This window comes from Stylophora pistillata, chromosome 1 (genome assembly GCF_964205215.1).
Source record: "Stylophora pistillata chromosome 1, jaStyPist1.2, whole genome shotgun sequence".
Classification (NCBI taxonomy): Eukaryota; Metazoa; Cnidaria; class Anthozoa; order Scleractinia; family Pocilloporidae; genus Stylophora; species Stylophora pistillata.
In genome coordinates this window covers 57,634,775-57,649,990 of record NC_142519.1, presented here as the reverse complement: position 1 = coordinate 57,649,990, position 15,216 = coordinate 57,634,775, and the positions used below count along the sequence as shown (strand labels likewise).

At 38.1% G+C, this 15,216-nt stretch overlaps 1 protein-coding gene across 1 annotated transcript; it reads left to right on the top strand.

The window, feature by feature from the left end:
• The first annotated feature begins 1,758 nt into the window (after positions 1–1,758).
• Positions 1,759–14,807, top strand: LOC148743292 (uncharacterized). Its single transcript, XM_088725563.1, has 13 exons — positions 1,759–2,115; positions 2,200–2,227; positions 4,046–4,224; positions 4,816–4,947; positions 5,621–5,762; positions 6,124–6,247; positions 7,956–8,175; positions 8,672–8,813; positions 9,410–10,036; positions 10,756–11,394; positions 12,076–12,321; positions 12,874–13,251; positions 13,921–14,807. Exons 1-13 carry the CDS (start codon positions 2,068–2,070, stop codon positions 14,205–14,207), a joined length of 3,192 nt encoding a protein of 1,063 aa, XP_088581689.1. The 5' UTR covers positions 1,759–2,067; the 3' UTR covers positions 14,208–14,807.
• The last annotated feature ends 409 nt before the right edge of the window (positions 14,808–15,216 follow it).

Below are 15,216 nucleotides of genomic sequence, written 5' to 3'. Positions count from 1 at the left end.
CTCATGTTCTTTTTTGTACTATTTAAGAATTAAATCTATAAAAGCATGGCTCAGAACAATATAACTATTTTGGTTTTTTGCTTTTATGCCAGCCAAAATGTTGTACGCTTGGATCCAAGGATTTAATGGCTGGCGGTATATCAATGATTTAATCACCTGCTCCATTTTCAGGTCTATTGTACTTTTCAGCAAGATGTCTCACCAAAATCCCTAGAGCTGTGCAAAAAGAAGCCAAAGTTCTGCCCTTTACAAAAGAGGCAGTCGAGAGGCAAGGGAAAACAAGTCTAGCCTTATTGCGAAAGTAATCAATCACCCACAGTGACTATGAACCAAAAAAAGATTCACCTAAACACGTTGCTTATTGCGCCGACTTCTTCCAAATGAAAAAACAACTTTCTAAAGAAAACTTTTCTTTTCACCATTTCCATTTCGCGCTCGAAACATAAAAGTTTGACATCGTACATGGCTCGCTCTTTCTTTAAAATATATACTGCAATGCCTTCACACTGGAAACTTGCAAAAGGTAATTTTATGATTCTACAACATCTTTCGCCTGTTAAGGACTGAAAAGGTAACTTTCCTTGGGATGTGGGATTCGTGTAACAATACTTAGCATTCCTAGGATTATACGAAAGAGTGTCTCTTGACTTAAGTGAGCCGCAGATCAGGCATCATTAATAAGTATTTTGTACTCATGAAATATTTTAAGCCCAACAGATATATATAAACATAAGTCCTCCTCATTTTCATTCTTACATCGGTAAAGAAGTTAGATCCTATCTGTGGGTACGTTAAATATGATGTCTTTCTCTACAGCTTTGAACGAAGTTTTTTATTAGTGATAATTTAAGTTCGCATTCCTTTGCTAGGCAATTTTGTGGTTTAAACTTGCGTAAAAACTTGCGGCATACAAAATCCTCTCCGTCGGTCAATTTTCAAAATTCTTGTGATTGAATAGTGATACTTTCACAGTTTTTACTGGTTCATTTTCGTATTTACATTTGCTAATTTATCGGCTCAATGTTAGTGATACAAAAGTTAAATTCTGAAGAACTTCTTGCATCGGACTTGATAAACAAAGTTGTAGTTGGGGCTAGCTCTCATATCAAAACTACACTAGATTTGTGAAATTGCCTGGCGTGGTCTTGAACAATTTCATTTTTGATCGTGAAGAACAGTGAAAAACATGCTAAGTATCTTGCAATGTATGCCGGGGAAACAACCCCTCCCCTGCTGAGAAAGTTCTTTGTATTGCTGACCTTCGAACAGAACCAAAACGTTGGAAAATTTCATTATGAATAAAATTATGAATAATAATTATATTATTCATTATGAATAAGTATCTTGCAATGTATGCCGGGGAAACAACCCCTCCCCTGCTGAGAAAGTTCTTTGTATTGCTAACCTTCGAACAGAACCAAAACGTTGGAAAATTTCATTATGAATAATTGGCTGTGTTTCTGTAAAGGATAACTTATAAGATTACTGAAAACCTTCTTTTATCAGTGTGTTCAGAGTTTTATTTTCCTTTCTTACATTAAACTCAACGACTTTTTTAAAAGCACAGAAAATGCAAATCAACAGATTGCTTTACTGAATGAACTTTCCAGAGAGGATAGATCCCAAACACGGCGAAAGAAAGTCAAATTTTGACAAGCAATCTATCCTGCTGTGTGCGTGCTGCTGTTCGGTTTTGACATCATACTAATTGTCTTAAAACTAATAAATGCTTCGGTTTCAGTTTTAGTGTGCACGCTAGAGATCATCACACAAACCTCCAATCATATGATAATTCTTAAAAAGTCAGGTTCGAGGAGACAACTCGACGAAAGCCGCCTTGTGTAAAACTGTCTAATATTGCTTTTTAGTTGCTATGATTTAAATGATAGTAATACATAATGCATACGTTTTGACTAAAACCGAAACAAATCATTTGGCTTGAAGACCGCTTTTATAAAGCGCATTGTCCAACGTTATGATAAATAATTTATCCAGATATAGAGACTCGGAAAAGATCTTAATCCCGAAGGACGCCATTTGTTCTGGCGTTCAAACCGTCTCACGAGAATGAAAGAAAATGTTTTTGTGTACATTTTGCTGTTCTGGATCCAAAAGGTTTGTAACCATGCATAGTTATTTCTCTTGCTTTTAAATGATTTCATATTCAGTCAATAACTATACCTTGTTTGTCTCCTTAAGGAACATTTCGGAGTTTGGTTCGTTCAAGGTGAGTTTGCGTTTTCATTTTCTTTTACAACTTAATCATGTTATTCAGGGTCAAATTGGAAACAGCATTGCATGAAATACAATGTACGATCGTTTTTCAGACAGAATAACCACACCAATGATAAAATGTTGACCAAGGTGGAAATGGGATACAAATAAAACAAATTCATCAATGAACTGCGCTCTAGATTAATCAAAGAAATTTTGGTATCGAATCACGATTAACGATCTGATGCCAAAGTATCAAGGCAAGGTTTCTCCAAATTTAAACGAACCAGATTTCACTGCGTAAAACAACTGTAGGGGGCACAAAACTCCCATCGGGACACTTCAGGGGCATTTAATATTCCTAGTTTAATCAAAACAATTTGTATGAACTGCGCTCACCGTTTCCCTTGAACAAACGCTAAAAATTATTTTGCCTCCACTTCTCAACCGGGCACACAAAGTGTTAATATCTGGGCGCGTAAGCCGGTCAAGCCACCTTACCGTTGATTTAACACCAAATTGATATGCTCACAAAATTCTTTTACGATTGAAGGAAATGAAATGCACCAAAGCGGGACACGAAAACTCATGAAAACCATCAGGTGGAAAAAACGGGGAACGTGTACCCCCTACCATGTAGACATTTATAGATTATGATAGCATAATTTTTGGCATAATTCGAGCAAACTGGCATAATTTCTGCCAAGTAGCAATGCTAGCATAATTTGCGCATTTAATTATCAGATCATTTTTGATGCCATTATTTGATAATTTTTTGTCTCTAGTACCAAGCACTTGGTGATCTTAATCGATATTTAAAGTTTTAGTTAAACTAGTAGCATTTGTAGTTCACTGTGAAGCACGGGTCTAACCTGAACCACATGTTTATTTGAAATTCATTGTGGATTTGTTGCGTTTCTTTCCTGTAGACGAACGGCTTCTAGTTAAAAAATATATTTTTTGGACTTATTTGCATTTTTTCAAAGAGCATAATTTTAAAAAACGGTGGCATAATTTAGAAAAAAGAGCATAATGTTAGCATAATTTGGCCAAAAAAAAGCAATGCTACTAGCATAATATGTCACTTTTACTAGCATAATCTATAAATGCCTACTACCATGGCAGTGGAGTCACCCTCGGGGTTTAAGAATTTTCTATGAATGACATGTTATACACAGTTACTGAAAAATATGCGAGTACAGTTCAAAAAAAAATCTAATGAGATAGTACAAAATTTCAGGAAAAAATAAAGTAATAAATAAATAAATAAGTTAATATGTAGATGTAAACGAAGTCTAACAACTTAACACGGCAAAGGCTGCCCGTAGAATGCCTCGCCTAACGAACGACCTTAATTACAAACCACGAATAATAACTCTCCGCGTTCCGCGCTCCTCGCACCCGCCACCACTCCTTTGATACGTGCCGGCAAAATATTAATTTATGCTAATTAGCATTATTACAAATTACATTTTACACGAAGTTATTCCAAGTGTACAGCATGGTAACTTCTGTTCAGAAACTTCTGGACACCCAGTTGATGGCGGAAGAACCATTACGTGGTTAATCCTACTGTGGTCGGCTTTGTAAATGAGCGTAGTTAAAAATTCCTAAATCACTTGATTAGTTCGCAGTGTTTTATAATGGCTCAGCATGTTTTTATGGGATTCCTTATTGTGCGCCTCTTATTTTCAGGAATAAAGGCTGATAGTTTCGAAAGAAACTGTTTGGGGCTGCGTCGGTGGGAGTAACGAAATAAGTTGGATATATCAACAAAGTTGAAATGGTAAATTGGCCACCGTAATGATTACAAAAGCTAATTTATTTTTAGGAAGTTGTGATTCACCTCTGGGACTTGGAGACCATTCTATTCCTGGTTTATACATATCAGCATCTTCCCAGTATAACGCATATCATGGTTCAGAACATGCCAGACTTAACTTGGTCCGGACCGCTTCTCACGCAGGCGCATGGTGCGTCAAGTACCACTCTCCAGGCGAATGGTTACAGGTAAAATGTACTTTGTTTACAAGTTTTATGATGAATTTACCTTGATGAGCTAAAGAGATATAATTAATTAAAATTAATTAAATTATTAATTAATTAATTAATTATTAATTATCAATTAAATTATTATTAATTGGCTCGTTTAGTAATCTCGGTAAGATCTTGAACAATTTTAGGGTCCGCGATTCCTGTCCGTCATCTCCATCAGCCTCTTCTTCTACATTCCTATTCCACCTGCTTTAAGTCTTCTCTTCTCTTCTTCTTTCTACGTCTCCTCTTTATGTTATCCTCTTCCCCGTAGCCCTTTTTAATAGCCTATTTTACAGTTGCATGATTGGTTGCCAAGCCTTTGAACTGGAGTGAGGCTAAGGGTGACCTTGTTGTAGTACAAACGTTGCTGCTTTTTAAATGTAAATTACTTTTTTAATGCTAACTAGATACTGGTCTCTATCACAATAAGGTCACCTTCAGCCTCACTCCAAATCAAAGGCTTGACAACTAAGTATACAACCGTAACATGGCCCATTCCTTGAACAGACGGACCTTTTCATCTAACACTTTTTTAATCCAAAATTTCCGTAATTTCATCAACAGGTTAATTTAAAAAGGATAATGAAGATTACAGCGATTGCTACACAAGGGAGACAAGACCGATCTCAGTGGGTTAAATCATACAAAATCTGTTTTGGACAATCTCTGAGCGGCTTTTGTGAACCACTTGATCAGGTTATGTCACTGAGGTTAAATGTCGGAAAAAGGTTGAGAACTAAGTAATGAATATTAAAATTAAAATTGCAAATTAGTAAGAGTGAGTTCTAGTGTATTATCCTTAGAATGGCATAATTGAATAAAATCTCGCATTTTGATTGGTCAACGAAGCGAGGTATTTAGCAGGGAATTGCGCGTTGAAAGAGAGGCTAAGTGATATTGTTTCGCCTCTCTTGTTTCGCGCTCAGGATATAAACGAACAATGTTATTGGTGTTACCTTTTTTCTTATTTTTATTTTATTATGCGATTCGAGGAAAATTCGTGCGATATCAGTTTTCGTGTGCAATTTAACGCGGAATTCCCTCGTTAGCTAATTAATTTTCCTGATATAATCAGTCATGATACGTTCAGGCATATAAGACTGAAAATCAAACATAAAAAAAAGCACTGAGATTGAGTAAAAAACAATCATCAGGGTAGTTTAAATGAACGTAACGGGTCGTTCTTTACTTTTTAGAATTAATGTCTTATAAAAAGCTGTCCGAATTTTCTCATGTTTAGGCATTTTTTTTTTATGATACCTCCTCAATTGGCATTTTCATGGGTACTACGTGGAAAGTTATAATTTTAGTAGTAAGGTTACATAGGCCTAAATTATAATGTGTCTGTTGGTTGGTTGATCCATGATAGGAATTTGTTGGAAATGTTGACAGAGAAACAGTGGTTACCCATCAGTTTACCACACCCCTCTATGCTCGCTTTGTGAGGCTTATTCCTGTAACATGGAATAACCACGCTTGCTTAAGACTCGAGCTTTACGGCTGCAAGGAAGGTAAGCTAGCGATACAGTTTCTTCCTTTCAAAGCTGCTTCATAACCACGGACCTAAAGCAATGTGAACGTTGACAACTGTGAAAACGTCATTCAGCACAAATGAAAAAACAAATTCTTCTGAAGTTAACCTGCAGAGACGATCAAAACTTGTTTTTATATCAAACGCTTTTCCAATTCCACTGCGAAGCCTTTGTTCCGATAAAATCTCCTCACTGTCACATGGACATTATCTTTTGATCTCTAGAAATTATTGTTGACAACATTTAAGTTATTTGAAGTAACTTTGTCAACTGAGTCAAAATAAGATCTTGAGTATCTAATTTTGATGTGATACTTATGGCTATTTTATCTCGACAATAGGTTTCACTCCACTCTCAGGCCCTGTGTGTATGGAAAGTCTCGGAATGGAAACCAGAAAAATCCCTGATTCTGACATCACGGCATCATCAGTTTATGATTATCGATGCGCGCCCCACTATGCAAGGTTTGAAGAGTTTCGATAAAATAACTGATACATGTAACTTATTAACCAAGCGCGAGGACCTTACTGGGAGAATATCGGCCCGAGGTCTTGACAGTACGGACCGAGTGCAGCGAGGTCCGTACAAAAAAGACCGAGCGCCGATATTCTTCCTGTACGGTCCCGAGCAAGCTTGGTTAATAAAAGATTTATTATACGACTGAAGTTTAAAGGGATTCAAGTGCGGTATCATTCGGGACCATTCGGGACAGTGCCGGTCCAATACTGAGAGAATATTGACCGCAATAGAGCATTTTGATTGGTTGATTTTAGTTATTGGCCCTCTGACTGCCCGAGTCGTGTAATAAAGTCTAGTATGCCCTGACTGGATCAGTAGTATGTCAGATAGTGCTATGCAACGGGATCTGGTTTGATGTGCAAAATAAAACATGAGAGCATAAAGAAGGAAAGATATAGACGTCTGCACTAGGATTTCCTGCTCAGGGTCTGAACTAGAAACCTCCCTCTCCTTTCTCTTTAAATTACCATTATCATCTTATGGCCGGTTTTCACTGTCACACCATCATTTGATCAAAACCATTCAACAGATTGAGTCTAAAATCAAATAGATAAAGGAGATAAACATTCAAACAGTCTCGCAAAGATTCAGGTCTGTGCGATGTTTCGAGTGGGAGATATTCGAAGAAATGTTTTAACAAAAAGTTTTTAGGGCTTTGTACGGAGATGCCATGTTTATGTCTCTCTGAGGGGCACAAATATGGCGGCTGGAGGCCAACAAAACATGCTTCATCGAGTTTGGTTATAAATAGCCGGCAGTTATCTTCTGAGGGCTCATAAACATCTTTGTGAGTACTTTTATATTTTCATACAAGAACTGTTTAGATTGTGAATCTCGGCCGATAAGTAAGTCTTTTTTAACCTGCGTGACAGCATCCTCGGCAGCCACTGATTTTAACATCATGTCACGCAAAAGATTAGAAATTCAACCTTGCTTTATCACAAGACGAAAAACCTTAAATTTGTAGAAAAGATAAGTCTTCAGCTGCTCTAATAACTAACTAAACTAAAAAATCTCAAATAGATTGACAATTTCTTATCTATCAATTCTGATCACGTCACGTGAAAACCAATGATATTTAGATCACTCAAGTTTACGAAGATCCCACCAGGATCTGCGGATAACCAGTCACGTTTCACAAATTTATCTTATGTGGACAACCTGGGAGGTGATCATTCCTTTCTTACACGAGCATACTATTAACACGTGAGTCGCACGTATCACGATGTAACTTTTGCTGAATTCAGCATAAGTTCATCCCTAGAGTTTCCTGAGTGCTCGTAAAAGGTATCAGGTTTCCCCCACAGCGTCCAACGGGGTAGATTTCGAATTTGAACCCGCTGCGTACCAAGAAGAGACTTGAAAAATTTTCTGTCGGATTTGGAGTTTTCACGTTTCTGCTTTGCGTAGAAAATGTACTAGTTCTAAAAAGCACGTTTAGACCCATTGCACTGCTTTGATAGTTCTGCTTCCTTGAAGATGTCTCAACCCAGTTTTCCTAATATCCTTACTAAGAGGCCAGATACCTCGAGTCTAAATTCAGCTTTAGAGGAATTAGCCTCCAAATAAGGCTCACAGTCACGTAACTACTACTAGTACTACTACTTACTAAGGCTCACAGTCTCTTGGGTTGATTTTCTCTTTCTGTTACAGGCTACACCGGCACGTTACGTCCAACAGCGTAGGAGGGTGGTGCGCAAAAGTTATTGATCCAAATCAATGGTTACAAGTGAAATTTGGTCAGCGGGTTGTAATCAGACGTGTGGCAACCCAAGGGAGACAAGATCATAACCAGTGGGTGACGTCGTATTCCTTGCGCTACAGCGCTGAGGGCTTGGTGTTCCATCACTATCAAACGAATACAAATCAAACGGTTGGTTTACTCGATTCTCTCTCAAAATTAGTTTTTGGTGGTTTGCCATTTTTCTGAGAGTGTACAGAGTATACAGTCAATATTTTTTGTCAAGATTTACACAAACTGACACTCGACTCCAGATCGGTACATGGATTTTTTCATGATTCTACATGACAGAATTACAAAGGCTTGGGTGAGCGATGTTACATCACCGCTATGAGTCATCAGCATTTCTTAGCCAACTCCTTTAAAGAAAGAGGCAATTCGTTTTGTTAAAGGTGTCAGCGAAGACTAAATCTGTGTTCCCACACGAGAAATCGAAACTTAGAACTTGAAACTTGAAATTTTCAAGGCCAGAGGTTTCCTTTCTGATGGGAGACTAGGATTTTTAATTTTTTGACGCCCGTTACCAGCCAGATACAATTAATTCTTACTTCAATCGAGGACTGAGCTCACTTTTGGAAACTTTCTCATCTTGGTGATCCGCATGTTTCTTAACCTCACCTCCAAATAGGTATTCAGTGGTAACACGGATGAGGGAACTGTGGTGAGCCATGTTTTGAACCCACCAATCACGGCCCGCTATATTCGACTTCATCCTATCACGTGGTACAATCACATTTCTATTAGGGTGGACTTTTACGGGTGCTTTCCAGGTAAAGAGATACGATTAAACTTTTGTTATATAATCTACCTGCATTCTAGAATAATTTCTACAATCTGATTGGCTAATTTACTCGCTATCTATTCCATGACAGGAAGTAGAGTAATTAGTTGAACAGTGTATGGTTGTAAACAAAACGAAATGAAAACACGAGCCAGTCTTTTTGTTTGAACGAGCGGTAGATCTATATTGAAATGACTAGATCATTCGCCCTCATCAACAATCGAGCAATGTAATTATCGGGCTTATCATGATCCGTATCGTTAACTAGTAAGCAAATAGATGTCTGAGTCAACTGGAACCTGAGATAGGTGCGTATTTTACATTCGATTTTGGAAATGAGGCTAAGAAGTAACCGCTGAGGTGCTTTTCAAATAAAATTTTTTGCGCTCGAGTTTTTAAACTGTTGCTCTAGAATTCCGCACCATCCAATTTTGTTCCTAAGGCAATGACGGCAGAAGAACAAAGCTAAGAGATGTCGATGGTAATTTGACAAACAAAGAAACAAATAATGCTGAATAAACTTGGAATTATTCTAGTTATGATTCAATCTTTTATATTAAGCGCGTAATCTGTTTTTCTTTTAAGAGCCTCCAGTTTCACTTGCAGTGTACCCCCTAAACGACGAGTTTGGGACACGAGACCTTAGTTCCAGTCAAAATGAACCAGGCACTCCCCACGATTTACAGTTCACCCCAGGTCCCTTTGGCCGTCCAAATGGCTCGTACTGGTTCTCTGGTAATTCGTCGAGCTACATCGAGTTTCCCAACGATGGAGGATTGGACATGCGATATTCCATGACACTTTTAGTGTGGGTATTCCCAGAAAATGTCGACGGTCCCATCGTTAATTATGGAACCGATAACGATGGTGTTCATATGTGGATTCTCGGCAAGGTATTATTTATCAGATTGGTGGAGAGACTTGGAGTTTTTAAACCAGTGCAAACTACATCTTTAAAGCATTATGCGTGGAATTTTATCGGTTTCTCTTATGACTATGACACAGGCGTTCAGAAAGTTTGGATCGAGGGAAAAGTTTACGATATGGCAAATGTTGGTCACTTTGAACTGCGAACTCAAAATAATATAAGAATGGGAAAGAAGGATGAAGATGTGAGATTTTTTAAAGGGAGAATATCCTGCTTACAAGTGTACAACAAAGCTTTGACGGAAAGAGAAGTACAAGCTGTTAGGGGGCTCTGTTTCAGAAAAGGTTGGTCTTTTTTCAACCACCTTTTGCCGACCTAAACACGGTTCCTAAAATTTAATGTAAAAATATTGCATTTGTATTGAAGTAGATAGTACAAACAGACGATCGAGCGAAGGCATTGAGTTTCCTATGTGATCCAAATTATATTATTGTAACACCTAGACCTTTCTATATTTCAGGAATAACCAGAGGGTTGTCAATGGCCAAGACTGAGCCGCAAATTCGAAAATTATCGGACTTCCAGTTAATTAATCTTGAACAAAAGTTCCAATCAACGTGCGAGATGCATATTCCATCTTTCTTGAAAGACTAGAAACCTTGAGACTTATAGTTTGAAAAGGACTTCTTTATAACTTTGAGCATTAATCACAGCTTTATTATCTCTTGTTTGTAATAAAAAGTGTTTTCCTTCTAGTGGGAAAAACTCCTACACGTAGTGTAGCAGATTGCACCAGAAAATCCAGTGGGAAAAGCTCCGACACGTAGTGTAGCAAGTTATACCGGAAAATCTTGAGAATAATTGGCATACAAAATGGCCTTTCAAGCGTGAAGGGCAAGCTATTTCAGCTAGTCTTTTGAACTGATAATTTTCGTCTGATGACGGTATGTTTCATTTTTCAGCCTTAGGGTGAAATATTTTTAAACTTAGGTCTTTCAAGGAATTAAAAACTAAATGCTAACGACATAAACCGCGAGACCAATCTTGTCCTTGCTTTTTTCAGTTCCATTGGAACCCGTAGCCTTTTTCCCGTTGAATGGACATTACGAGACAGCAGATATAAGTCACAGCCACAACCCCCCAGGGGAAGCGTCGAATGTTGAATTAGCCCCAGGGCCTGATGGTTGTGAAGGAGGATCCTATAAGTTCAGGGGAATGGAAACAAGCTTTATCACGTTAACAAATACTGGAGGACTCGACACAAGGTATTCATTCACGTTTTTGGTGTGGATCTATCACGAAAAGACGAAAGGTCCTATCTTCTATTATTTTGCATCTGGCTATTTTGGAGTTCAATGCGTGGTCACTGAACGCGGCTCTTTCTTCGTGAGCCTGCAGAAATCCCCATCAGAAACGTTGAAAGTTCTCACCGGGTCCGCACTTGAACAAAAAACGTGGCATTTCATTGGCTCGTCTTACGATTACTTCAGTGGAGAGTTCATCCTTTGGGTAAATGGGAGCGTTCATAAAAAAACTGTTATTGACTCACCTGTTGAGCTGGCAACACAAGCGAATGTTACCATGGGAGGGATGCCTGGGGAAGCTGGCCGATTCAAAGGCAGAGTTTCATGTTTCCAGCTTTACGACCGAGCACTGACCGAAAGCGAGATTGAAGATGCCAAACAATTATGTTCCACTACAGGTAATGTTTAATTTAGCTTTGGCTTAGTCTACTAACGCGCATTACAGGTGTGTTTTCTTAATAAGGTGCACTGCAATATGACTATTATATTAGGAACATAAGTCCTCAGTTCAAGCTCTAAAAATTGATGATTCCGCTTCTACCAGGCTTTCCAAAAATTTCCTCACCGGCAAGAAGTTGATATTTAAAGCACTGAAAATCTCCGTCATTCTTTAAGATGGGAACAATCTTGTAGGAACCCAATGTCCGCTACTAGAAGGCGGCTTGCAAGGTAAACCTGAGATGCGTTGAACTGCAAACTTCTTTTATTACACGAACAACGATTCACTGAAATTGAAGATATAAGTCCGCTAAACAAAGCGAAGTAACAACCGAAGGACAAATAAAAGGAAAGCTAAATATAAACCGATCGATACTTACAAGTTTTTTCGTGCCTTGTGCCGCTAATACAAAAGGGAATCTCGTGCAACAATCATAGCAAAAGCTAAAACTTCGAAAGATAGACCATGTGCTCTCATATCGCGACTACAAAACATGTTCTAGCGGTACAAGTCATAAATGACTCACTGAAACGTCTCGGTCATTACAAATCTTTTTCTTTAAATTCCAGCACGTTATTTCCCAATACAATTCTTATTACTTTTATTCATTTCGACATTACTTTCTTTAAATTTCTCTCAGGACGATCAGATGCCAAACAAAGTGTTTACATAGATGAGGCGATGGAAATAGACTGCGGGACTTTGAGAGGGAAAACTGCGCGCTGGAGCAAAGATGGCACTGTAATTCAAGAGAGCGGCGCTGGATATGGCACGAGCCTGCTTATCGGCTCCGTTCAGCCATCTGATGAAGGAACATACACTTGTGAAATAATCAACGAGGCAGGGGATATCCAAGCGTCCTACAACGTCACTTTGACAGTGGAGGGCAAGTCTTTTACTATTTAATACACTACGATACGTGAAACTGAAAATGTCGGAAATGGAGTGAGGAACTGTAAGATTTTTTCGTAAATGATCAAAATAGGCCTTACCATTTTAGATTAGCTAAATTAAAGATTTATCAAGAGTGGGCAATCACCCATCAGTAAAGGCTGATAAAGTAAAGGCTAATAAAGTAAAGGCTGATAAAGTAAAGGCTGATAAAGTAAAGGCTGATAAAGTAAAGGCTGATAAAGTAAAGGCTGATAAAGTAAAGGCTGATAAAGTAAAGGCTGATAAAATAAAGGCTGCTAAAGTAAAGGCTGATAAAGTAAAGGCTGATAAAGTAAAGGCTGATCCATCAGTAACATTGGCCAAATAATGACATGTGGGGCTCATATGAAGCGTTCACTGACCTAACGCTAGAATATTGTTGTGATAAGCAGGTGAAGCAAAAACAGGAAGATATGAAAAATCTTAAGCTCGGTGCCTCGGTTACAATGAAAGTGTTCATTAAGTAATTTGTATCTTAACGAGCTGCATTTTAAATTGATCTTAGATCCAAGTTCCCTTTGCTCCGATTTAAAAGCTGAATCGGGAAGCGTATGGAAATCCTGGAGTGTTTGGCCTCCTTTAAATGAGAGCCACGCATATTACGAGGAGAAATGGTTCCGGGTAGACAAAGGAGCAGCCATGACAAGTTCATGTATCACGGAAGAAACATGTGGTGTCAAAGCCCCTGGCTGGTTGAACGGTCAAAATCCATCAAGAGAGATGGGGATTATTCATAGTCAAGTCTGTATAAATTTTCGAAACGACTGCTGTTATCATTCACTGCCTGTTCAAATAAAGAAATGTTCGGACTTCTTTGCTTACAAGTTGCGGGAAGTCCATCCGATGATACCTGGACAATATTGTTTCACAACAAACAATTTAGGTTTGTAAAATAAACTCCTTTTTCTTTTTAAAGGAATAGTAACGATTATTCCCAAGAAATAGCCTCATGTAATTCCTGGTAAAAAGTTTCATGGAACTGCTCAGGGTAATGCACAAAACGACTCAGACGAATTCCTGGGGGCATCATGGAATTGCTTAGTATATTTCCATAAAATTCCATGGAAATTTAAGGAGTGAGGACCACTTCAATTAATTTCATGTAAGAACGTGAGCGTTCTCTTGAATCAAGTAGATGGATAAAGCTTTATTCAGATAGACACTGTTGTTTTCGGAAATTCATGGTACTCCATTGAGGTCTATTAAAATTGCGAAGTGAGCTCCATTTCTTTTAAAAGGGACATGAGGATCCAAGTGTGATTAAAACGTCAACGGTTTGCGCGAAAGTTACCTCATTAAGACGGACCTCTGTTGCACAGGAACGGTCAGGCTATCCAGCGCGTTCGCCTAGATGTAAATAGCTGATATACCCTTTTTATATTAAATATTTTAGATATATAATCACAATTAATTATTAGTAATCGGTGAGTTTGTCAGTTACCGGCTTAGCACAATACTTCGGACTGTCAGATCTAGAGATACGCCAAACTCCGTTGGGTGTCAGTTAAAAATTATCACCATTTGCATTTCCATTTTTTCCCTTATCTTTCAGATTTTGCCGACCGAATCAACAACGTCATGTTTACTTCTTCTGGGGCTGACCGTTTGTTGAAAGGTCACAAGATCACCACTGTGGAGTCAGTGGGCAGCTCTTTACAGTGCATGAGGGACTGCAGAAACGCCGTGAACGGTCATTGTAAGTCCTTCAACTACGGGAAGCTAACAAGAGACTGTCAGCTGAACAACGGGACAGCACAGCAAGAAAGAGATGACATGAGGGTGAAAGTTGGATACAACCACTACGATATCGCTATAACTGACATGATAATATTGCCATAAAGATGTAATAAAACCGCCTTGGTTCGTGCAAGTTTGAGCTTGAAGTTTTTTCAAAGATACCCGACCATATGTCAAAAGCCGTTGTGAATACAAAACCTCGTTTTCACATCAGAAAGATCCTTTAGATAATGTTGGACTCCCTATATAACATACTTAACGACTGCACATAGCTACGTTTTATAACATCAGGTTATAAGTATTCGTCTTCCTAAAGGAACATGGCGTCTATATCGCAAAAGAAGTTGCGCACATTGGTGCATTACTGAATAAAAAAGCGCGTGTAGAATAGAGATTCTGGTCTCAACTAAACACTTTATCTGTGTTGGGGAAGAATTCATTTCAAGATGAACCTATAATAAATCAGCACAGTTTGAATCTGTACAAGTAGTCCTTAAGTTTATACTGAAAGACGAGAGAGAATTTGGGTTACAATATGATAGCATTGATGAAAGATTGTGGTTTCTTCTTCTGACCAGGAAATTTTTTTTCATTTCGTAAAATTCCATAATGTTCAATGAATTATATTATCCAAGAAATAAAATGTCTGCTGACCCATCTAAACTTAGATTTCCTGTCTCAAATAAAAGATCTTTAAACTTAGATTTCCTGTCTCAAATAAAAGATCTTTAAAAGAGTCCGTGCCAATTTTCCTATCTTGTTTCTTAATTAATTAATTTATAATTATTATCATTTTTATTATTACTATTATTATTATTATTTAAATTTCTTCAATCTTTTTTTGAGGGGGGTGGGGGGTGATTAACAACAAAGAACCGACTTGGAGAGAAAGCCTAACCTAGACCTTTGTTTTGAGGCCGTCGTGGAAAATGAATTGTTTGATCAGCGGCCAGTATGAGGATGAAACTTTTAGGAATTCGATTTGTCTCAGTTCATTTCATAGCCATGTTAAACCCACCATGAATAATTTATGAAGCCTCTCCAGGAGCCATTAAACGAGTTCGTTATCTTAAGCTGCGTGACGTACATTAGTTACAATATTTTTGGAAAA